At 36.7% G+C, this 24,931-nt stretch overlaps 1 protein-coding gene across 7 annotated transcripts in view; it reads left to right on the forward strand.

Moving 5' to 3' along the window:
- Positions 1-21,874, forward strand: part of LOC121417423 (plakophilin-4-like) — a 90,629-nt gene extending 68,755 nt beyond the window's left edge. For 5 of the 7 annotated variants that reach the window (XM_041611123.1, XM_041611126.1, XM_041611131.1 and 2 more), the window contains 15 exons: positions 633-822; positions 1,195-1,242; positions 2,048-2,202; positions 2,758-2,875; positions 4,402-4,543; positions 5,329-5,407; positions 6,360-6,546; positions 7,634-7,784; positions 8,429-8,573; positions 10,705-10,798; positions 11,669-11,870; positions 13,193-13,354; positions 15,649-15,714; positions 19,316-19,449; positions 20,463-21,874. In XM_041611123.1, the coding sequence (XP_041467057.1) occupies positions 633-822; positions 1,195-1,242; positions 2,048-2,202; positions 2,758-2,875; positions 4,402-4,543; positions 5,329-5,407; positions 6,360-6,546; positions 7,634-7,784; positions 8,429-8,573; positions 10,705-10,798; positions 11,669-11,870; positions 13,193-13,354; positions 15,649-15,714; positions 19,316-19,449; positions 20,463-20,621 (2,032 nt within the window). In that variant the 3' untranslated portion in view covers positions 20,622-21,874. Of the gene's footprint in view, positions 1-632; positions 823-1,194; positions 1,243-2,047; positions 2,203-2,757; positions 2,876-4,401; positions 4,544-5,328; positions 5,408-6,359; positions 6,547-7,633; positions 7,785-8,428; positions 8,574-10,704; positions 10,799-11,668; positions 11,871-13,192; positions 13,355-13,884; positions 13,939-15,648; positions 15,715-19,315; positions 19,450-20,462 lie in introns of all 7 variants that reach the window. The other 2 variants (XM_041611125.1, XM_041611127.1) reach the window with 2 other exon arrangements.
- Positions 21,875-24,931: the final 3,057 nt, after the last annotated feature.

Consider the following 24,931-nt stretch of genomic DNA (forward strand, 5'->3'; position numbering starts at 1 on the left):
TCAAAGTCAAGTTTTAGTCATGAAAACTAGTTGGGACGATGTTTCAGCAGATTATACCTCTTTTTAATCAGAATTAATAATTCAGTGGTGCTCAAAGTTTAGTGAGCACCACCAAAAAATGAACATAATTAAAGTGTTAGATTGCTATCTAAAAATTGCCATTTTTAGATTTAGATATCTAATTGTGAAGTCAGGTGATAAAATATTCCATTCAATGAAGTTTGTATCTCTGGGCTCGCCGAACATGGCAGTGTTGTTGTCTTCAGTGTTGAGTGCATTTGGTGGTGGGGTGCACTAACTTTTTGATTTAATATATTATCTCGCCAAGTCAAATTTAATGGCCCTATGGTAAAATGGCGAGATTTGTTATCTTGCCAAATTGACCAAGTTGATTTACGTTCTGGATGATAATGATGTAGCTTGCCATGATGACGTTTGTTATAAGCTACTGTAAATCCTTGCATCTAATTGGGGAGAGCAAATAACTGACAGATATATGAAAAAGCCGTATTATGGCAGCATGGCAAGTTGTCTTGCCAATGGTATTTTGTATGTTAAATTTCAACACTAATTACATTTAGTTAAAACATGATGACTGTGTAGTGAAATCATATTTGTTCTTTTCTCTACAGGGAAATGGGAGGTATCCAACCTTTGGTCGGGTTGCTAGGCAACCCGGTACCCGAGATCCACCGGACAGCGTGTGGCTCTTTGAGGAACCTTAGCTACGGTAAAAAACACGAAGAGAACAAAGTCAAGATCAAAGCCAATGGTGGGATACCAGCACTTGCCAGGCTGCTCAGAACATCTTCAGATACAGAGGTGAGAAGAGGGATTTATGGTTGAGTAGTGATGGTGATGATGATGATAACAATGATGATATAATAATAATAATCCGCTTTTATGTAGCGCTTAATACATTGAAACGGCGTGTCTAAGCGCTTTACAGATATATTATTACCCCGGTCATCGGATTCAAGTAGTCATGATAGATATGATATTAACGTTGAAATTGATGTTGATCTTGATGATGGTAACGATGACAATAACAATGATGATTCTCTTTCCAATAGAAGGGAAATGATGACCCCTTAATACTGGCCTGTTGATAATGAAATAATAACTGGCAACTTTTTCATGGTTCAAATGCTTCAACTTTTATTAATTCAATATTACTTTATCTCTTTCAATTAGACCAAAGATCTTGCTGCAGGAACGTTATGGAATCTAAGCTCTTCTGAGGTGAGATCACTATTACTCTCTGTTTTTATCAACAATTTTGTGAACAATTATATGATATTGGATGCCTCAGAAGGCACATGATTGGAATATCGGCCCTAATCAGTAGAATTGATAAAATGTTAAGTGTATTATTATTAAGTAGTTATATCAAAAGTAATGTATAAAAAAAGGGAACCTTATCTACAACCATTCTGCTTCTCAGGTTTCCTCCACTTTTCCGTTTTATGTACTTAAACATGTATTAAAATGTATTGATTAAGAATGCTTGCTATTTATACTTTATAATATATAGTCTACATGTGTAATGGTTGCTCAGCTTAGTTATGTAAGTTATCAAAGTTTTGTAACATAATGGATTTGTGGAAATAAAACCTAAATGAAATGAAATATTTCTGCTATTTCATGAAAAAAAATCCGATATAATTATCTATCCCGTCCCCCACCCCCCCCCCAAAAAAAAAAATAGGGATAAGTGTGATTGAACTAGTCATGTCACTTTATATGGCATCATCACCTGATAAGATCAAATTTGGTCATTGACATGCGACTTCTGTGTACATGTAGTTCATTATGACGTCATTGAGTATCATTTTGCTCTTTGCTGCGCATGGTATTACTTTAATTTTTGTACGCGCGTTTTATGTTTCACGCATTCGTGCATGGGCACTAGAATGTTGAATCTGGTCTCGTATTCAACGGCAAGTTTTGTACAGGAGCCCATGTGATATTCCTCAGATTTCAGGGATACACTCTGGTAGTGAAATAATGATAAATTTTCTGTCTTGTATTTTATTAATCCCAACAGCCTTTGAAGAAGACTATCTTGGAGGATGCCCTGAGTGTCCTGGTGAACAATGTATTAATCCCAGAGTCTGGATGGAAGCCTAGCGGCAACAGTCCTTTCAAGCCGGCCGACGAGCCGTGGACTAAAACTTTCATCAATGCCACAGGATGTTTGAGGTATGACATAGAGGTAGAATATTCCCCACCAGGGAGCGGAGAGTGTGCTTACAGTGTATGCAAGGAGAATTGATAGCACACAAAAGCAAATTGCTTGATGAGCAAAGTATAACGTTCCTAGGCATGGAAGCCAGGCATTAGATGAAAGCCTGTGATGATATAGTAAACAGTTTGCTTTTTGGAACAAATATTAGACTCCTCAACCAGTCACTCTATCGCATATTCATTGAGATTTTTAATTCTTCCTGTGTTACAGGAATGTGAGTTCAGAGGATATTGAGGCCAGGCATCGGATGAGAGAGTACAAGAGCCTGGTAGACAGTCTACTATATGTTTATGGATTAGACTGCTTTACCAGTCACTCTATTGCATATATTCAATGTGACTATTTTTTCTGTACTACAGGAATGTGAGTTCAGGTGGGATTGAAGCCAGGCATCGGATGAGAGAGTGTGAGAGCCTGGTAGGCAGTCTAATGCATGTACCAAGATTAGACTACTTTACCTGTCACTATATTGCATATTCAATGTGACTATCGATTTTTTCATGATACAGGAATGTGAGTTCAGGTGGGATTGAAGCCAGGCATCGGATGAGAGAGTGTGAGGGTCTGGTGGACAGTCTACTTCATGTACTCAGTTCGTCAATGAGGAACAATGACATGGATAGTCAAGTTAGTATCAAAATGATTTTTTTTGGGGGAGGGGGCATCTTCATTGCTATCTTTGATGTTGTCATCTGCATTTCCATCATTATCAACATCACCACTCTCATCATTATCATTTTCATCTCTATCATCACCATCATCAACGTCACCACCACCATCGTCATCGTCGTTTTCATCATGTATCAGAACCATTATCATCATCATTACCACCACCATCGCCATCATCACCATCATCATCATCACCATCATCATCATCACCATCATTATCATCACCATCATTATCGGCATCATCACCATTATCATCATCATCATCATCACCATCATCATCATCACCATCATCATCATCATCACCATCATCATCATCATCATCACCATCATTATCATCACCATCATCATCACCATCATCATCATCATCACCATCATCATCATCATCACCATCATCATCATCATCACCATCATCATCATCATCATCACCATCATCATCATCATCACCATCATCATCATCATCACCATCATCATCACCATCATCATCATCACCATCATCATTATCATCACCATCATCATCATCATCATCACCATCATCATCATCATCATCATCACCATCATCATCATCATCACCATCATCATCATCATCACCATCATCATCATCACCATCATCATCATCATCACCATCATCATCACCATCATCATCATCACCATCATCATCATCATCACCATTATCATCATCATCATCATCATCATCATCATCACCATCATCATTATCATCACCATCATCATCATCATCATCATCACCATCATCATCATCACCATCATCATCATCATCACCATCATCATCATCATCACCATCATCATCACCTCATCATCACCATCATTATCATCACCATCATCATCACCATCATCATCATCACCATCATCATTATCATCACCATCATCATCATCATCACCATCATCATCATCATCATCATCGTCACCTCATCATTACCATCATCATCATCATCATCATCACTCATCATCACCATCATCACCACCACCACCATCATCATCATCAATTTACCAGCATCATAATGTCATGGGACTTGTCACACGAAGCTATTAAACTAATTGTTTGTAAGATTAATAATTGATTGTATTGATCATTATGTGTAATCAGTCCTACAAGTCATTACAGTTGAATTATCATCTTACCCAAAGCATTATTTCAGACCTGGGGAGCTTTTCATCAACATTTTTGTGCGGCAAGTTGTCAAATCTGACGACTTTCCTTGATTCTGATTGGCTGACAGGCACTGCTACTATGGTCTGACAAGTCCTTTCATGAAACGCTCCCCAGAATACCTGAATATATACAAAACATGCAGTGTCTTATTTACATTTTATAACTCAAACAGATTTTGGTAGTCCAAAAAGATTTGATTTCAGCAAAGTTACCTGTACCATCTTTTTCCATGCTTTGTGTATTAACTACGGCCCATGGTATGGCTTTTAAGATTATTTTATGCTTCATGTATTTCCTGTCCTGTCTTGTCTTTCAGGTTGTGGAGAACACCCTCTGTATCCTGAGGAACTTGACGTTTCGTATAGCGAACGAGGCCAACCACCCGGACGCCATCCCCCTACGCAGCAACACATCGTCCAACTTCCCTGACACCATGCCCAAATCACAACAGAAGAAGAGTAAGTAAACCAACTAGTACTACTAGTTCAAGTGGCACAGGACTAGCAGAGAAGCCAATTAGTATGATTTCAAACTAAAGATTGCCAATACTGAGTGCTGTACATTCTGTTATACTGTAAAAAAAACAATTGAACACTTCTTTTACTTCTGTAATTTTAGTAGAAATATTTGGAGTAAAATAGAAACGTGGATATCATCTTCTATGTTTATTCTTAAATTTACTCCACATAATATTTTGTTTGGATATAAAGAAAAGCGAAATGATGCCCTGAATTGTATTATCATTTTAGTAAAACAACAATTATATTTCTCGAGGTTGAACAAGACTGTACCTGATTTTAAGAAGATTAAGAAGGTAATACAAACTTATTATTTAGATGAATGTTACATTAATGATTTGAATGGAAAACGGAAAGATTTTAATTTGAAATGGAGTATGTTAAAACATTTGTTTGAATAATGTATATGATTTGACTTCTGTAAACGTGTTCATTTTTTGTAAATAAACTTGCCCATTGGGGCAAAAGTATGAAAAAAAAAATTAGTATGATTTGATTGTTTCGTGCACTGATAAACTGGGTGAAATTTTTTTCTCTGGTGCCCTGTTTCATAAATACTTGTTATAATAACAAATGAACAGATTCTATGACAAATTTCCCATCGGCCAATCAGAATGAAGGATTTCAGTAGCTTTTAACTGTTATTGTAAATTTGTTAGAATCCCAGATTATTGTAAACTGGTTATATGCAGACCTCTGATTCGTTGTTATCTGTTTTTGATCAGGTCCACAGAGTGGTTCGTTGATCTGTTTTGGTGGGAGTAAGAAGAAAGATGCCCAGCTTGCTTCAAATGGAACGGCAGGGTAAGTTTAATATTCAATCATTCAGAAGACGTTTCCAGACATTGGTCAGATGTGATTTAAAAATTGGGAGATGGCAATTCGGGCAGGTATTTCATGATGATTAAGTGTGACTTTAGAGTTGCACTTAAATTCCTTGGTGCATGCCATAAAAAAGGCATTATTCCATTAGTCAAATGGACATGCGCTACCAAGTACTAATCAGAAAGATGGCATGGTACATACTAGGCCCGTTTCGGGTACACGTGAACACGTGTACACGCACGGTCAAGTCAGTGCACGTGTACTAATTCCCAAAGTACATATCATTGTGTGTGTGTGCTTTTAGGCACGACTCTCAGTCACACTTAACTCTTTGTGAAACACGCCACAGGGCTTGGTCTCACAAAGAGTTACGATTGATCCTATCAATCTCAAGTATATTAAAATCCATCAATGTCATATTTTTTTTTCTTTACGAAATTTGCTCAATATCCCTTGATAACAAAGAGATTACTGAATTGTCAAGAAAACAGTGAATGTATGATTATACATGTACATCATTTCTAGAAAATATTTTGAACAAACGTGTACTTTAGATGTTGACGTTACTGGCTTTCCATAGTTGCTATTGAACGGATCAAACGCAATTCTTTGTAGGACGGGCCCCAGGTCTTATTGCAATTGAAATCAAGTCGCAGTCAATCGTTCATTGTGAGGCAGGCTTTAAGAGTTTGCATGGCACACCTGTTTCTATTCTTGCAGAAAAACTGACAGCTGGAGCTTGAAGAAAGCATCGGGGGGGGGGGGTGTTTCATAAAGATTTAAATGTGATCTAAGAGTTGTAGTTAAATTCCTAGTTGTGTGCAGTAGAGGCATCACTGCATTGGTCAAATTCTGCTTGCAATACTGCTTACCAATCACAATTTAGCATGGCACTGGTATTCAAAGTATTCACCTTATGCTGTTCTTGCAGTAAAACTGGCACCTGGAACCCGTCCCAACCGATCCCTAACCTGAAGAAGGATGTCAAAGGTGTGGAGAAGCTCTGGCAACCAAGTATCATAAACCCATATCTCATTGTACTATCGGAGTGCTCTAGGCCGGCCTCCTTGGAGGCAGCTGCTGGAACGATACAGAATGTAACAGCCGGAGAGTGGCAGGTGAGTGTTCTGGGGTAGGGGGGAATCCCCTGAATAAGAAGGGGACTCCCCTCGTTTCATTGTAGCTGTAACTTTGATTTTATTGTACTATGGGAATGCCCCAGACCGGCCTATTTGGAGGCAGCCGCTGGAACGATACAGAATGTAACAACTGGAGAGTGGCAGGTAAGTGCTGTAGAGCAAGGGATTCCCCCAGGTAAAGAACCAAGCATCGTCAACCCATATCTTATTGTACTATCAGAGTGCTCTAGACCGGCTTCCTTGGAGGAAGCAGCTGGAACGATACAGAATGTAACAGCTGGAGAGTGGCAGGCGAGTATTATGGTGTAGGGGGGAATTCCTGAATATTAAAGGTAGGGAACTCTCCTGATTTCATTGTACTATCGGAGTGCTCCAGACCGGCCTCCTTGGAGGCAGCTGCTGGAATGATACAGAATGTAACAGCCGGAGAGTGGCAGGTGAGTGTTCTGGGGTAGGGGGGATTCCCTGAATAACAAATGGGATTTCCCTCAATTTTATTGGGGCTGAGCAATTAAGTTGATTATGATTCTTGAAAGTTTTTCCCAGGAGCAATTGTATGTTCGGGTTCAGTTTCCAAAAAAGAAAGATCAATACTCCCCAGGGAGTGGAGGATGTGCACACATTGTGTGCGGGAATGACAGATTGAATCCGATGACCGGGGTAATAATATATCTGTAAAGCGCTTAGAAACGTCGTTCCGATGGATTAAGCGCTATATAAAAGCGGATTATTATTATTATTATATCCTATTGAACCTTGTAAGAATTAAGTATGTCCATGTAATGATAACAATAGCATAATACTCCTACTTGCAATACAGTTACATTTCTTATTAAAATATTTTTTATATCTAGTGGGCAATGTATATTTGAGTTCAGATGGGGAAGCTGAAAGTCTACGTATCGCAGTGAAATTTCTAACAATTATTTTTTTTAATGTTTTTTTTTTGTCATCAACCTTTGTAAGACCTATCGTTTTAATAACCATTGCTCAATATTCCTGTCAACGTCTTGTAAATTTCATATTACTAATGTCAATTACATTTCTTCTTAAACTTTCTTTTCAGTGGGCAATGTATATCCGCGCTGAGATGAGGAAAGAGAAAGGTTTACCTATCCTTGTTGAGCTTCTGCGGATGAAGAATGACCGCGTGATGATCGCCGTCGCCAAGGCTCTCCGCAACCTCGCTATGGATCCAAGAAATAAAGATCTCATTGGTAAGCGGATGATCTTCAAGCTTTTGTTTACAAAGTTTGTTTGTTGTTTTTTTTTACTGGGATGAACTTGAAGTTAAGAAAACAATGATTTTCTTTTAAAAATCAAAATCAAAGTCAATTGTCACCGTATCATAGTAAATCTAGATCAGGGCTCTGTAACACAAAGATACGCGATCAATTGCTAAATGAACTGTCCAATCAATATCAATGTTACACACGCATTAGGTTTAAAATACTGACCAGGGACCAATCAGTGCGATTCTTTCATATTTGCGATTCTTTGCAAAGCTTTGTGTTATGGAGCCCTGGTCCATTTACAATGTGCGTAGACAGAATTAGCTGAACCTTCTAATAGATATTATTATACCTTTAACAAAGTTTTAGACAGGCTTTCACACAACAGTTTGTAGCATCCTGATGTGTTTAATTCCAATGATGGATATAAACCAAATATTTTTGGCCTTTGGAGGTTTGGTGAAAGTGTGATCCCCTCAGTGACCCGAATGCCACCATTTTCCTACCTGGTTGCGCCGCTCAGGAAAAAAGTTGGATTCCGATGGCACTTCGGGAACCATAGTCCCAACCGCTTCCTCTGGCGGCTGTATGTGTTTGTTCACTCTCTTCTATTTCTTTCTGTTTCCCAGGCAAGTATGGTATGCAGGATCTTGTAGAACGTCTCCCGAGCTCCACCAGCAGTAGACGATCGGCCAAAGACATTTCTCATGAAGGCGTCGTCGCTGTCCTGAACACGATGACGGAGCTGGTTACGAAGAACCAAGAAAATGCAAAGTAAGTCGAGTGAAACCTGCCAGCTGTATCCCATTGATAAGGGTAGTTCCTATTTTTGGTGAAAGAAAACAAAGACTGAAAATTTTGTTGTGGAGCTTTGTCACTTGGGTTTGCTGTACCATGTCTGAACAATCCACACTTTGCCACTCTCCACCCAAGTGTTAAATGGCTACCCAGTAGGATGCGAAAGCCTTATTATGCAATGTGCCTAATAATTGAGTCTTTGAACTCTTGTTGGATTGCTCCCCAGGGAGTGGAGAAAGTACATACATTGTATAGGGATATACCAGGTGGGTGTTTCATAACGCTGTTCATAAAGTTACGAACGGCTTTACGCACGACTGGAACATGTCCTTAGGTCATACATGTAACTCAATTACATAGGGATATCACATAGCACAAGAAAGGATCCCCAGTCGTGCGTAAAGTCATTCGTATCTTACGAACAGCTTTATGAAACACCCACCAGGATCTGATGACCGGAGTAATAATATCAGGGTTCCCACGGTCATGGAAAATCCTTGAAAATCCTGGAAAAATTTGTGGTCCTGGAAAGTCAGGGAAAAGTCAGGGAATTTGAAAAAATTGTGAAAAGTCATGGAATTGCATTTACCTCATGGCTATGGCAGCTTTCTGTTTTGTTGTGTCTCACAAAGTTCTCTCATACTTAATTATCATACTTTGCAATTATAACTGGTGTTCATTTTTCCCAGTTTTGTGACATCCCAAATTCTACAAAACTCCTGTGACATAGTTTGCCAATCAGTCAATGTATTTTTAATATGTCACATTTTGTAACCATTTTTGCGTTCTTAGTTGTTTTTAGAGAATTTAAATTTCAAGTTTTGTACAATTTTACTCAACATTCATGGCAAGTCACAACTGATCAAGCACTACCAGCATGGCTATCAGAACACAATACATTAAAAAGGTTCTGAATCTCTTAGTTACACAAAATTTTTCAATTGCTATTTTAGCATCAAATAATGTGTCCTCTCTGGAAAAATTACTTGAAAATGAAGTTTAGTGAAATACCAAAATAGGCATCAAATGTTTAAATTTTCAAGATATCCTCATTATTTTTGGAGCGTATAGAGAAATACACATGTTAATTTAGCTGGTGTCCTCAAGTTGTATCACAAATGGCCTCATTTTTTGTAATGTAGAGTGAAATGCAGCACTATGTTGAGAACTTTAGGATGAGGATGTCTTTGTTAGACTTTTTTTCATGTCACCTTATTGTAAAACTTAAATGTCACTCTTTTGTGTGACATATGTAAAGTGTTTCATCTTCATATAATTCAGGGCTCCCCCAGAAATTTGAAAACAGAATTCCATGACTTTTATGTGGAAGTTTTGTAGTAAAGGTGAATTCAGGATCCTAATTTCAATATGCCTGGAAAATTTGACATTTACATCTATTGTATAGTTCACTTTTGTGACAAGATCTGCATGCTATGCTCTGAAAATTTGGAAATAGTTCATGGAAATCTGTCAGTTCAAGAAATTACATGAGTTTGTGTTCAAGACAATTTTGAATCTTGATGTTGGTGAAACGAAAATGGTACTGTACCCTGGTCAGAAACAGACCATATACCAATGATAATACATGTAGATGTACATGTCATGAGTAAGGTAGTGGGTGGAATGGATGGCTGTGAGGGGAGGTTATGGAGGCCATCATAATGTGTCTGATTTTGGAAACCGTGCCAGAAAGCAAGTCATGGAAAGCAGCAATTTAGTCATGGAAAAGTCATGGAATTCTGTTTTCAAATTTCTTTGGGAACCCTGTAATATGGTTCCATGACATTTGCTCTGGCGACAATTGCTCCGATGGAAAATCTGCAAATTAAATATATATATATTAAAATATGATTTTCATATTGTTTAGTGTCTATTGTAAATGTTTATTTACCTATGTCATATTGTCATACCGTATATACTTGCATATTCATTTATATTGTTGTAATGATTTCTTTTACTGTTAAATTGACTTGAGTTGAAATGAAAATAAACCTGACTGAACTGGACATATAAAATCAGATTTTTTTTTTTTTTTCCGGTATTAAATGTATATTTCTTACATCTCTCATGATAATGATGATCATATCCAACATTGATGTATCTGCAGATCCTTGCGGGGTGCATCAGGTATTGAGCGTCTGGTCTCTCTCACCAAAACCAACGGTGCTTACCCAGCGTCAGTCATCAAGGCTGCTTACCAGGTAGGTGTCTACGAAACTGGTGTCGACGTTACACCAGATACTACACTGAAAACAGAGCACTAAACAAAACTGCATGAGATTGAACCGAATGTAACACTGAAAGTCCAGTTATGGCACTGAACTGAAATTAGGCTTCCACTGTTTATTGTTGCTGCTTATCAGGTGTTGGCGTTAGAGCACAGCACTGAATTGAACACAACACTTCACAACCATTCACAATATTGACCTTGACATAACACCAATGGTACACAACACTTGTTATACACATCACAAAAGTCAACATAACACTTAGCAACCATCTGTCAGTGCAATCTAAACACAGCACCAATTGAATACAACACTGAACTGAACACAGCAATTAACAGCAATCCGCAAATGGGGACTAAACAAAACACCAATTTAAACTGGAGACAATTCTGGATGACCAGCCAATGTAAAAATGTGAAATAGGCATGAGAGCGTTGGGACAAGATTTCGCATGAGGTGAAAGAAGCTCTATTGAATAGAGTGTATCTTTCTTTCACCAAATGCGAAATTTCTCACCATTGCACGAAGAAGAATATTCGCTATTTGTGTTGTACAATGCTTCTGAAGTTAGCGATAATATGAACAATGATCGGATTTTCCTAGTAGACATAAATCTATTGAAATAAGAAAGAAACTTTTGATAGTGATATTTTTATGGGGACGTCACTGTTTCCTGAACTGTGCAATGGTATGTGTGCAATTGTACAAATGTTTGACATTCAGCCTCTCATTTGCTCGCGTACAACAAGCTAAGTACATGTAGGTGTTGTACAATAAGGCTTGTTGCACCCTTCCAAGTCGATACATCCATTAATGACTTGCATCCTTTTAACACCTACACAGGTGCTACATGCCATGTGGGCTTACAAGGACCTACGTCCTCAGTACAAGAAGGACGGATGGGAAGAGAAGTTCTTCCACGCCTCAAGCACCTTCACGACGCTCCCCAGGAAAACGACAGTAGATGGGTCCCTGCCGCCGACGGCCAGCGAGAGCAAGAGCGAGCCGACGAGCAGGACGAACACTGTCCAGAGGCATACTAGTAGTGAGTCACTTTGAGGAGGAGGATGGTGGTGATGGTAGTGGTCATTAAAAATGATGATGAGGATGATGATAGTGATAGTGATGGTGGTGGATGCATTGGTGGTGGGAGTACTGATGATTAAGATGAAGATAATACTAATGAGAATTGTGATGGTGAGGATGATGATGATGATGATGGTGATGATGATGATGATGATGATGAATATGATGAATATGATGATGATGATGATTATGATTATGATGATTATGATGAATATGAATATGAATATGATGATGATGATGATAAATATGATGATGATGATAAAGATGATGATGATGATGATGATAAATATGATGATGATGGTGATGATAAATATGATGATGATTATGCTGCTGCTGCTGCTGCTGATGATGATAAATATGATGATGATGATGATGATGATGATGAAAGAGATAATGATGATGATGATTATGATGAATATGATGATGATGATTATGATGAATATGATGATGATTATGATGAATATGAATATGATGATGATGATTATGATTATGATGAATATGATGATGATGATGGTGATGATGATGATGATGGTGATGATGATGATGATGATGATTATGATGGATATGATGATGATGATGATTATGATGAATACGATGATTATGATGATGATGATGATGATGAATATGATGATGATGATTATGATATGATGATTATGATGAATATGATGATGAGTTGATGATGATGTTGATTATGATGAATATGATGATGAGTTGATGATGTTGTTGATTATGATGAATATGATGAATATGATGATGATGATGATTATGATGAATATGATGATGAGTTGATGTTGATTATGATGATTATGATGAATATGATGATGATGATGATGATGATGGTGATGATGATGATTATGATGATGATGAATATGAATATGATGATGATTATGATGATGATGAATATGAATATGATGATGAGTTGATGATGTTGATTATGATGATTATGATAAATAGGATGATGATGATGATGATGATGATAAAAGAGATAATGATGATTATAATGCTGATGGTGGTGGTTATATTGGTGGTGTGTGTACTGATGATGACGATGATGATGAAGATTGTTTATAATGATGGTGATTATAATGATGATGGTGGTGACAATATTTATGATGAAGATTGTGATGCACATGATGATGATTATGATTAAAATGATCATTGTGAAAGGGGTATCCAAGGTTACAATGCTACTGGTATATGGGAGTACTCATCTCAACCAAATCACCATGGTAATCCCAACAATCATTCAATTTCCTCCACCATCCAACTACATCATTCCAGAAACCAACAGTTACGACATCAGCCAGCCCACGAGACCCGCCCCGGAGCTAAGCGACACCCATCGCAACGAGGCTCCTCCTGCTTTTGACGACCCATACCCGATGAATACAGGGAATCAACCAATGTATGACGAACGATCCGTTGACAGGGACTTTGCTGCAGGTAAGAATGAATATAAACAATTTAAATCAATTTTGTAATGTTTTCATAGATATCGAACATTCTAAAATTACCATCTTTTTTATTCAACAAAAAACAAAAAACGCTTTTTATCAACACTGAACATGTATGTAGCTAGCATTTATTCATGTTTGATGGTGCAAGCCCCTCATGTCGATTTTTTGTGTGCGTACTGGTATTCACAGTACATATATTAAGTTGTAGATGAAGTTACATGTTTTCCCAAGTGTTAGATGGCCCTTGGCAAGTCCATAAAATAATCAACCTTTTTATCTGTCTGATATACCCTTTTCTCAATTTTTACGCCATGAACTACCTTAGGCATGACAATGAGTGCACTAAAGCTTTTCATTTGGAAGCGCATAGAGACGTTATTAATAATATGTTATGCGCTATACAAGAACTGATTATTATTATTTTTCCCATATGAGCTACATGTAACTGCAAACATTTCTTGGTTAGCTAGTATTCTTGTTAGTAAAGAACGATAATGTGTTTACTTTTGACTCCAGAAAAGAATCGATTAAAGGACGATCCGTATACAAATTATAGATTCAGGTCAAAAGGTAACATTTGATTTATGATCCTTTTTACCTATGAAATTACTCTGAAGTAGCTCTATACTCTCTCATCTAATCCCATTGAAAAATATACTCATTGATATTCAAATATTTATTCTTGTAATTTCTATTCGAAATCATATGGAGAAATTATCACTGATCAATATTCATTCCCCTTCCTCAAACAAAGTGATATGAGCAACATCTACCCTCTAAGAAAACTAAAGTTAACTTTATGAATTACCGTTTCTGAAACAAGCTTAACAATTATTCCACCTCCTTAAATAGAACACCTACCTTCTGAAAATACTAAACTGAACTATATAAGTTATCCCCAAAATATATTTAAATTGCTCTTTTCCTTGAACGCTATTAAACATCAGCTTAACCATGCTCTAAATAGACCCTTAATTATGGTGTGTGGGTTTGACTCTATAGATACAGTATGTACTTTGCATGCCATCAAAAAAGGGCTGTATTTATTTGTCTTTCTATTTATCTCAGTCTTTAACATGCATTTCCTTTCCAAAGATTGTCCTTTAATATTTCTTCCTTCCATGCATGACTTTAATATTTAATGCCACTGTCACAACAGCGAAACCGCGTCCAGACCGATCAAAGCTATTGCATTTTACCCAATGGCATGCCATTGATTAGTTTGAGCCGGGTTCATTGGTGTAACTATAGCCTAAGGGGAGTTCACATTAGCATTCATTAACGTTTTGCAAACGCTCTCCAAGGCTTATTTTCCCTCCATAATATACACAGCTTTAAAATTTGATGAAGATGCATTTTTTCTGATCTGTTATATCTTTATATCATATCACTGATGATCGTGTGTATCAATAGGAAAGCATGATCTTGCCTGATGATAGAAATTAGCAGTAGTTTTAGGCATTATTTCTCTCAGTGGATCAGTGGAGTTCCGCAGATTTTTAAATAATTTGTTGCATAAATATTTTTTCTTGTAATATTTTGTGAGTAAGGCAGAGCAGGTATTTATATTATATCCCCCAGAATGTTATTCTAGAATGCACTGAAACGTGATTTTTTTTTTATTAAAAACATTGCAAATTTAAGGTGGAAGGGGAACCCCATATCCCCCTCCCCCCCCCCCATAGTCCTACCAACTCCCAGGATGTGTGCTCACCGTGCCTGCTCACAGGGGGAAATTTTTTACATTTAGTGCTCTATGTGGCTGGAAAGATTAATGCAGTTGCTATTTCTCAAGCTTGCCAGTTCACTATCTTTCCCGTGTGTGCAGCAAATTACCCATAATTCTTGTTGGCATTGTACTGGGTATATTTTCCTATATTGTGCATCAAATCTGTCCAAATTGCAAGAACTTTAAACCATGACACTATGCAATGCAACAGAATATGAACTCCCCTAAAAATGTTTATTGGAACTATATTTTGTTTGCTAAAACTATATTAATTATGCATGGAAAATGGATAATTTATATTATATTTATTTGATTGTTGTAAGAAACTTGGCTAAATTTATTTATTGATTGTTTATTAATTCAACTAACACCCCCTAATTTTGAATGGAATGATCTAATTCCTGCATGCTCCTCTACACATGGAATGTGCCATTATGCCTAACAGGGGTGGCTAATAGCTGCAACATACTAATTTCCTAAACCATTTTGTATTTCTTCATTGCTTTTCTCCCCATGTCTGTGCTTCTCTTGCCCTGTGTGTGTGTATGTAGAGGATGATTTGATGCAGCGTCTAGAACCCTATGCTAGAGAAAGCATATCCACATACAATAGTCAAGGTAGGTGGCATACACCCCTCTTTGGTGAGTGGAATAACCCCTTGCACTGTGCGGTAGCATTGCACTGAGATTGCACCATGTTTTTAGGAGGGGTGCTAGAATTCTGTACACAGGAAAGTGTATCCACATACAGTAGGATAGGTGGCAAACCCCCCTCTTTCATGAGTGGAATATTCCCTTGCACTGCATGGTACATGTAGCATTGCACTAAGATTCTTCCATGTTACCTGGAAGGGGTGCTAGAACTCTTTTGAAATAACCCATTGCACTGTGTTTTAGCACTGCATTAGAAGTACATTATATTGTCTTGGGATGCTAGTAAGTACTCTTTAATAAAAGTCACTTTCACAATTGGTTGTCCAACTGCTTTAAACCGTCACGATTGTTTGCAATATATAGGCCCAAATTCACAAAAGTTGTTTTTAAAACCATTAGTTGACCCATGTTGTATGCGGATTTCCTGTGTAAATTATGCTTATTTAGCGTGTATATTTAAAAAAACGTCCAATGCCCGGGGGGGCCACTTACATTGACGAGTGGATACCATGCGCGACCAAAAAAACACGTAAAAAGGATGTCCTTTTCACGATAGGGCACGTTACGTACGTAACGTGAAAAGGGTGTCAAAAACACAAAAATAATGAAAAAAGGGTATCTATTTCGCTAGGAAAATTACGTGTTTAGGGTCGAATTTGCGGGGATGATAAAACAAAATTAAAATGTTTTATAAAGGATGTCCTTTTTGCCCCAACACTACGTGTTAAGAGTCCTATTTGCGCGAGGTGTAGAAGGTGGGGTCGTACTAAACCAAATAAGGTAAAGCCGACAACCAAAGGACCCGTAACAATAAAACATTCCTGTACTTGTTTAGGGGTTCATTTCAGGGAATATTTTCCAAGAGTATCGATTTGTTTCCAATACTTGTTAAGGGTAGGGTTTCACACGCCAATACTTGTTAAGGGGTGCATTTTCAGAATATGGAAATTACGTGTTTAGGGTGCTTTTCGATACCCCATGGTCGCGCATGGTATCCACTCGTGAATGGAAGTGGCCCCCCCTGGGTCCAATGCCGATGCGGGCTTTTGTCACAGCGCGCCAAATTTTATTCATGAGTCCACTGTTTGAAGAGTGGACTCATTATTTAAAAATGGTGGACTCATGAATGAAATAGCGTTGATAACCACAGTAACAGGCATCAATTTGGTGCACAGTGACAAAAAGCGCGCATCAGCAGTGGACATTTTTTTTAATATATGCAGTAAATAAGCATAATTTTTGTACAGGAAATCTGCATAAACCATGGGTTCGTCCGATGGTTTTAAAAATTACCTTTGTGAATTCGGGGCCATAATGTGACCTGGGGTCCGTTGCAGAAATATTTGCGTTTAAACGCAAGTCACGATATCCCAAATGCACCCTGTTGATAGGTTGAAATTCATGTTACACATGATTTTTAAAGTTGCGATTGATTGCAACTTTTTCTGCAACGGGCCCCAGGCGATCGCAAATGATCTCACAAGCATCTGTGAAAGCCCCTTAAAGAATGTTTTCCACATACATTATTCTAGATAGGGAGTACCCTCTTAACTGGGATGTGACAAAAGACTGAATATTTGACGCAGAAAAAATAAGATAATATTCAAAATATTGACATCTCTCAGAGAATTTCTCTGTTTTCATTAGTACTAATGCATGGATTAACATGAAATGATGTAAATATAAACTCCACATTTTCGTAGTTTTACTTGAAAGACTGTATGAACCGTAATTCTGAATTCGGGTTTAACTCAGGTTTAAAGTTGTGGTTTAAGTATGGATAGCCAATTTTTACACAAATAACTAACTGTAGGGATATCATATTTCAGCTCATTTGGCTCTCAAATCATTTTGATTGTCTAGGAAGTATAAATAGATGATTGTCTTCACCATCAACGAATCAGGAAAGAGCACAGTAAACATAAACAAAACTTAATAAAAAGTGTGACACTTATGGCTTCATATAATTTTAGCACAGAGTTAGACCATGGTCTAAATTAAACCTAACTTCAGAATACAGGCATATGGCCTGTATTCTGAACTCGGGTTTAAATTAAACCCTGGTTTAAAGTTGTGTTTAAAGTACGGAGAGCACAAGTCACTAACAGTACACATCCAATGTATTAACTTATTGGACACTCAAATTGTTCATAATTGTCTGGAAATGATAACTGAAGAATTTTGAAGTATTTTGCTTCATTATCAAAGCAAAAGGACTCTAAATAGTAAACATAAGAAATATACAATATAAACACAATTTTGACACTTATGGCTTCCTATAATTCTAGCTCAGAGTTAGACCATGGTCTAAGTTAAACCTGACTTTGGAATACGGGCCTATGTGTCCAAGTTCAGTTGAATTTGGGGTGTGACTGACTGTGATTTTGGGGGGTGTGGCTAATCAGCCCCTCCCCCTCTTTCTCTCTCCCTTTCCCTCACTGTTTACATCCTTCCAGCTCTCTCTCTCCCTCTCTCCTCTCTGTGTTATTTATTCAATTTCATATTTCTATTAATCATGAATTTGTTCAAAATGAAATATAATCAATATTTAGGATTATTCATAACTTCGTGCACAGTGTGCTCTGCTGTGGACTAAAATTATGCTTTATATAGTTTATTTATTTAAATTATTGGAATATTTGAAGAATGTCATGCCGCTCCCAAATTTTAGAAAATCTATTAATAATTGTTCTTTGAATTTCAAATTATAATGAAAAAAAATATATTTGACAGCAAAATATAATCATTGTATTTTTCATAGTATTGCATGTATTAATATTTATTTTAAAAGTGCGGCAGTACAAGAATCCTTATCATTGTTGCTAATTTTATGAAAATTATTTAATCAAAATACTAAATTACATAGTACAAGAAGCATTATTACTATTGCCACTTTGATAAAAAAAATCATTTGAAACGTACTGTAATGATTTGTTGGTTTTTCATCATCTTCTGTTTTTGCTTGATTCAAATTGCTTAGCTTTTGTTGCCAATTTGATGATAAATATTTAGTTGAAATAAATATATTGCAGTGTGTTTTTTATCTTTGGTAAAATAATTACCGGTACCATTATTATTGCCAATTTCTAAATAAATATTAAGTTGAAATAAATATATTGTGGTGTGTTTTTTTTTCATTCTTTGGTAAAATAATTACAATAATTGTTGCCAATTTGATTAGAAATATATAGTTGAAATAAATGTTTTACAATGTTTTTTTTTATTCTTTGGTATTAAAAATTACCATAATGTTGCCAATTTGATATCAAAATGTTTGGTTGAAAGAAATATATTGCAATGCTTTTTGGGTTTTTTTTTGTTGTCTTCTATTTTGGTTAAAAAAATTACCATTACCGTTGCCAATTTGATAATAAATATTCAATTGAAATAAATATATTGCAATATTTTGTTATAAAAATACCATTATCGTTGCCAACTTGATATAAATATTTAGTTCAAATAGATGTATTTCAATGTGTTTTTTTTTTAATTCTTTGGAATAAACATTACCATTATTGTTGCCAATTTGTTGATCAAATGAATCTCTTGTTTCTCTTTTCCTTAGACCGATTAGCTGATAACATGATACCGGGAGAGGAGATATCCATGCAACCACTCTCCTCAGATTATGCTGATAATCCTTACGCCAGCACAGGCCGGAAATCTGCACCCATCGGAGGAGTGTCTGTCTATGGAAGGGTGCGTACTACATGTATTTTGAAGTTGTTTTTTTTTCTTAGGAGGCCTGGGACGAATACCCTTTTTTGCTATTTGATCGTTTGTCAGAGTAAACAGTCGAAAAATTCAAACAATCAAGATTTCCTGATTATCTGAAATCACAAAAAAGTTGACCTATTCACATGACCAACCAGTGGTCACAGATAATGAGCTACATGTAGCATGCCACAGTTTCCAGCACGGACGTCCTTATCAGGTCTTGATAGAGTTGAAACATCTTAAATTCCAAGGATAAGACTAAGGACGTCTGTGAGACGCTCAACACCGTTCAATTGGCTTTGTCACCGTTTGCCAGGGGGTGCTGCCTATGGTAAATAACAAGCGCAGTGCCCCCTGAAGAAATCGGCACCCCGTTTCCCAAAGCCATTAGAAATGAGCCTCAATCACTTGATGTTCCATCCATGTTTGCTTGGTGCTATGCCTGGTAACCTCAGGCAAGGTGTTATTGGCCTTGATTGCAATTTTGACCCATGATCATCGAGGGACCTATGTGTAGAAGAAAGGTTATTAGAGTTACGATTGATCCAATCAATCGTAACTCTGGAAATCCACCATTGTCATAATTTTTTCTACAGGTTATTTGCACAATGTCCTTAGTAAACAAAGAGAAGCACAGCAAATTTTCAAGAAAACATTGAATGCATGATTGTACATGTACATCATAGTTTGAAAATATTTTAGAACAAACATGCATAACAGATGTTGACGTTGTTGGCTCTCCATAGTTGTCATTCATGTCATTGATTGGATCAATCGCAACTCTTTGTATGACGGGGCCCTGTTTATTAGGCCCAGGGGCCTGTTGCATAAAACTTTTGCCATAAAAAACTCTGGTAAATAAACAAAAACTCTGGAAAAAATTTGCCAGAGTTTTTTAAGGCAAAAGTTTTATGCAACGGGCCCCAGGGGTTAAAGTATCTTATGTTTTTTATTTGATTTCTGATTTAAAAAAAAAAAAATCCTTTTTTATGCAGGCTCCAGAACCCCAAGTTGAGCATTCAAACTATGCCTCGGTGAACCAATCGATGAGCCACGACTCCTACGACCGCAGCAAAGATTACGGTGATTACAGTACTGCTCAGCACGTTCAGCTCCAGGCCCAGGATGAACCGGCAGGTGACTCATGGGTGTAAGACTGCACCCCTCCGCCGACCACACCCCTTTTCATGTTTACCCCCAATGGAGATTGGTACTATCTTTATCTTTTATACTTAAACAGCAGACTTAATCAAGATGCTGATTTACAGATTAAGAATTGTATTAATTGGATTACTGCTTATCATACCAAGTTCCTAGCCAAGGATGAACCGGGAAGTAACTCATGGGTGTAAGACTACACCCCTCCACCAGCCACGCCTTTTTATGTTTACCCCACATGGATTGGCACTATCAGCTTCAATAGACTATCTCGAGATGTTGATTGCAATTAAGAATAGTATGAATTGGATTACTGCTTAACATCCCAAGCCCAAGACAGGAGACCAATGGGTGTAAAAGTACACCCCTCTACCGACCACACCCTTTTTCTTGTTTACCCCCAACACGGATTGGCACTATCTACTTTAATAGACTATAATGAGATGTTGATGACAGATTAAGAATAGCATAAATTGGATTACTGCTTTACATGCCAAGCTCCAAACCCAAGATAAACAGAAATGGGTGTAAAAGTATGCCTCTTCATTGACCACGCCCTTTTTTATCCCAAGATGAATTGGTACTTTCTACTCGGGCGAATTTCAGTCAGCTGCGGTTCATGACTGATGATCAATTTGGAAAGCAAGGAGGTCGAATTTCATCTAGCTCAATGTAATTTTAAAACTAAGAATTGATTATACATAGACTTGAAGTACATTGAAACCTGTTTATAGTAACCACCCAAGGGGAACACAAAATGTTGCCTTTACACATGCAGCCAGATTACTGCTATAGACAGGTTCTTATACACACAATCTGTCTCTTGGGAATCAGTTTTAGTGGTTACCATAGGCAGGTAGTCGCTAACACTAGTTTGACTGTACTTACAAAATTGTAAGCTTAAATTACCTGTATTCAGTTTATCATTCGTGTAGAGTTTGACATTTTGAGGAAATAATTTGATGATTGATAGTTCTTTGTGCACTAATATATCAAGATGGACATTTTTTCCTACCGTGAATGTACATAATGTATTCAGGTGTGGTTCTGGGAACTGCTCGTACGAGGAATAAATTTTGACAGCAAATACATATCGGATTTGAAAAGTCAGAATGGGATTTACTGTCACTGCTCAACAAATTATGACTGTGTTTTCCCAGTCTTCAGCACTGACTGGAATTTGGCACTTTAACCAACTATACAGATACTGTGTCTAGAGTCGAGACTAGACTCCAAATGCTCTGTGTCTGTGTCAAATAAAATGCAGCCAAAGTACATAATGAGTCTAGTCTCACTACTCCAGACTCTGCATTATGCACTAAGCGAATTGTGCAAAACCAAAAGGTCTGCGCCTACAGACTAGTACTTTTCCATCATCTCTGCTACATAATGACCACAAATTTGTATGTATCAAAGAAGAGAATCAATGTTTCACTGTGTTACGTTGCTTATTTGAACATTGAATTTGATGGTGTGAATTGTTCCAATTCACATAATGCGTAAAGAATGATCGTACACAAATTCACTACTTGTCCTATCATTATTCTAACATTCATGCTGAAATATAATAATAATGTATTCAATTCATAATAAATAGCCCAAATATGGATGGTTATTGTATCACTGCTGCTATTATGTAATGTATTCTACCTTCATGTAAGTTCTCATCCAATTCTGAGGATCTGTGCATGTACTTTGAGGAGTTCAATTTTTCAAAGGTCGAGTTTAGCAAAAAAAAAAAACAATCACTAATATTACTTTGGACTTTTGAATTTATATCGTCAAATACGTTGCACATGCTTTTAAACATATAAAGCTGTTTTAGTTCTTATATGATCAATGCTTCCAACACTTGAAGGTAAAACTAAAAATGTCTAGAGGCCAATGCTAAATGATATTAATTCTTGCGTTAGGTCCTAAATTTTCCACTGTCTTCAACTTTTTTTTCAGTGATGTGTGGATGTTAGGATGGGTAGATTTCACATATGTATTACTGCTTCTTTTGGGGGTAGATGCCCATTTCCACTTTGCAATCATGATCATATTATTTTTTGGGTTTTTTTGCACATTTTAGAGATCAATATTTAATAATCTACATGCTAAATTATGCACATCACTTTGCTCTTTAAAAAAAAATGGATATTCCAAATTTCCCCATCAAGGGACTTTCATTCTTTAAGAACTCAGAACACTGCAATAGTTTATTTTTAAAAAAAATTTGGGTGTAAATTTCATCACTGGGAATATTCCCTTCCTGGCGTACTTACATAAATACTTACATAACATTATGAAAATATACACTTCTGTAAATTTCCCCTCTTCGAATCAAAATGACAAAATTATGGGTTTGGAGAATTAAGAAAGTTTAGGCATAGAATAATTCTTGATATGCTTTCGCCTGTCCGGATCTGTCACATCAAAGTTTTGACTCTGACATCAAAGTTTTTTCAGTAGATAGATCACCGGTATGAAGTTACCGTGTATTATGGAGTGTTAGGAATGATGGTGACAAAGGAAAAAAGACATCAATGCTTTTCAGAACTGAATGTTTCCCAATGTCTTAGTTCAAAGCTGTTTTTGTCTAACTGGACCCTGTCTTATGAATAGTTCTGAATGATCGGATCAACCTCGACTATATGGGAATCCATTATTGTCTTCATTTTTCCTACAGGAAATATCCACATTGTCCTTTTGTGAACAAAGCGGGATATACTGAATTGTTAAGAAAACAATGAATGGTGAATAAACTAGTTTGAAAAAACATGAGTTTTATATGTTGACATTGCTGGCTTTCCATAGTTTTGTTTGATCAGATTGATTGTAACTCTTAGTAAGACGGGACCCTGGGCCCTGTCTTACAAAGTTCTACGATTGATCTAATCAATCGCAACTATGGAAAGCCAGCAAAGTCAACATATCAAATACATGTCTGTACAAATTTTTTTTTAGATGTGATGTGTTTTCAGAAATTCATCGATTTCTCGACAATTGGGTGTGTCAAAGGACATTTTGCAAATTTCCTGTTGAACAAATTATGACACTGATGGATTTCCATAGAGATATGATTGATTGGATCAATCATATCTCTTTGTAAGACAGGGTCCTGATGTCACCTTGCTTGACAAGCTTGTGAAAATGGTTGTGAAAAAATTGCTCTCAGATGTGTATAAAATTGATTGATTGATTGAATCCATTTATTTCATTTCGATAAAAAGACATTTACAAAGAATAACATACACGACTGTCACATAATATGCCAATATACAAATACATGAAAATATGAAATGAAATAAGAGAACTTAAAGAAAAGCCTTTAAGGCTTTTTGCACGTTATTTATCACCAATGCTTAGAGCACAATTTCTTTTCATTATTATTTCTTCCTAAAATCATACACTTTTGCAATCTTATAGAAACAGGTTTTAAATCGTTTTCCATTCACCATTATACTTCCATTCTCTAAAAATAATGAAATATAATTCAAGTAATTGTAAGACTTCCTTTGTAAAAACTTAAGGTGAAACACCCTTGAAATAACTTTCCATCAGAAAAATATGTACTTCCGATTTGTATCTTTCTAATTATTGTTCATTTCAATGTTGAGTGCATTCACAAAATGATATCTCACTTTGTTGTGCACCATAGATTATAACATTAACGCCAAGTTCTTATCCACAGCTTTCAAAGGCCACAAATGAATCAATCATTCATGTCCTTTATATGTATTCATACGTTAAATGTATTCAGATTAGTTCAGAGTTGTGATTTATTACTTATGCAGCAGCTTAAAAAGTTGTACTTAGAATTCTTTAGAACTTTAGGTTTGGGATCAGTAATGTATAAACTCCTACTTTGGTCAGACCTTTTACTAAACTTTATGTGATTATCAATCATGTATTCCAGAAAGATGTTGCGAGAGAAATATATTTGAGGGGAGGTATTAGCCAGAGTCCAGCTTTGCAGGGATGGAGTCGTGGCCGTATGTTGCCAACCCTGGCTTCGGCCTCGTACCGAGTCTTGTTCACATGTTTCAGAACTGCCAGCCTTGACTACTCACCCTGCTGTTTTATTAAGTACAGACAATTATGGTATCTTAAAGGTAAAAAAAGAGTACACTGTAGTTGCAGCAGACAATTAGTTCATGAGAAAGTCTTTAAAATCAAGGGTAATTACCACCATATTATCACAGGTATAGATCTGGTACATTGAAATCTACTTATCTTTGTGAAATCTTGATATTTTAGCCGAAAACAGATAATTCTGATGATCACTGACACAAAAAGGCATATGTGGGACAGTGTTTTTATA

This window comes from Lytechinus variegatus, chromosome 6, assembly GCF_018143015.1.
Source record: "Lytechinus variegatus isolate NC3 chromosome 6, Lvar_3.0, whole genome shotgun sequence".
NCBI classification, from domain to species: domain Eukaryota; kingdom Metazoa; phylum Echinodermata; class Echinoidea; order Temnopleuroida; family Toxopneustidae; genus Lytechinus; species Lytechinus variegatus.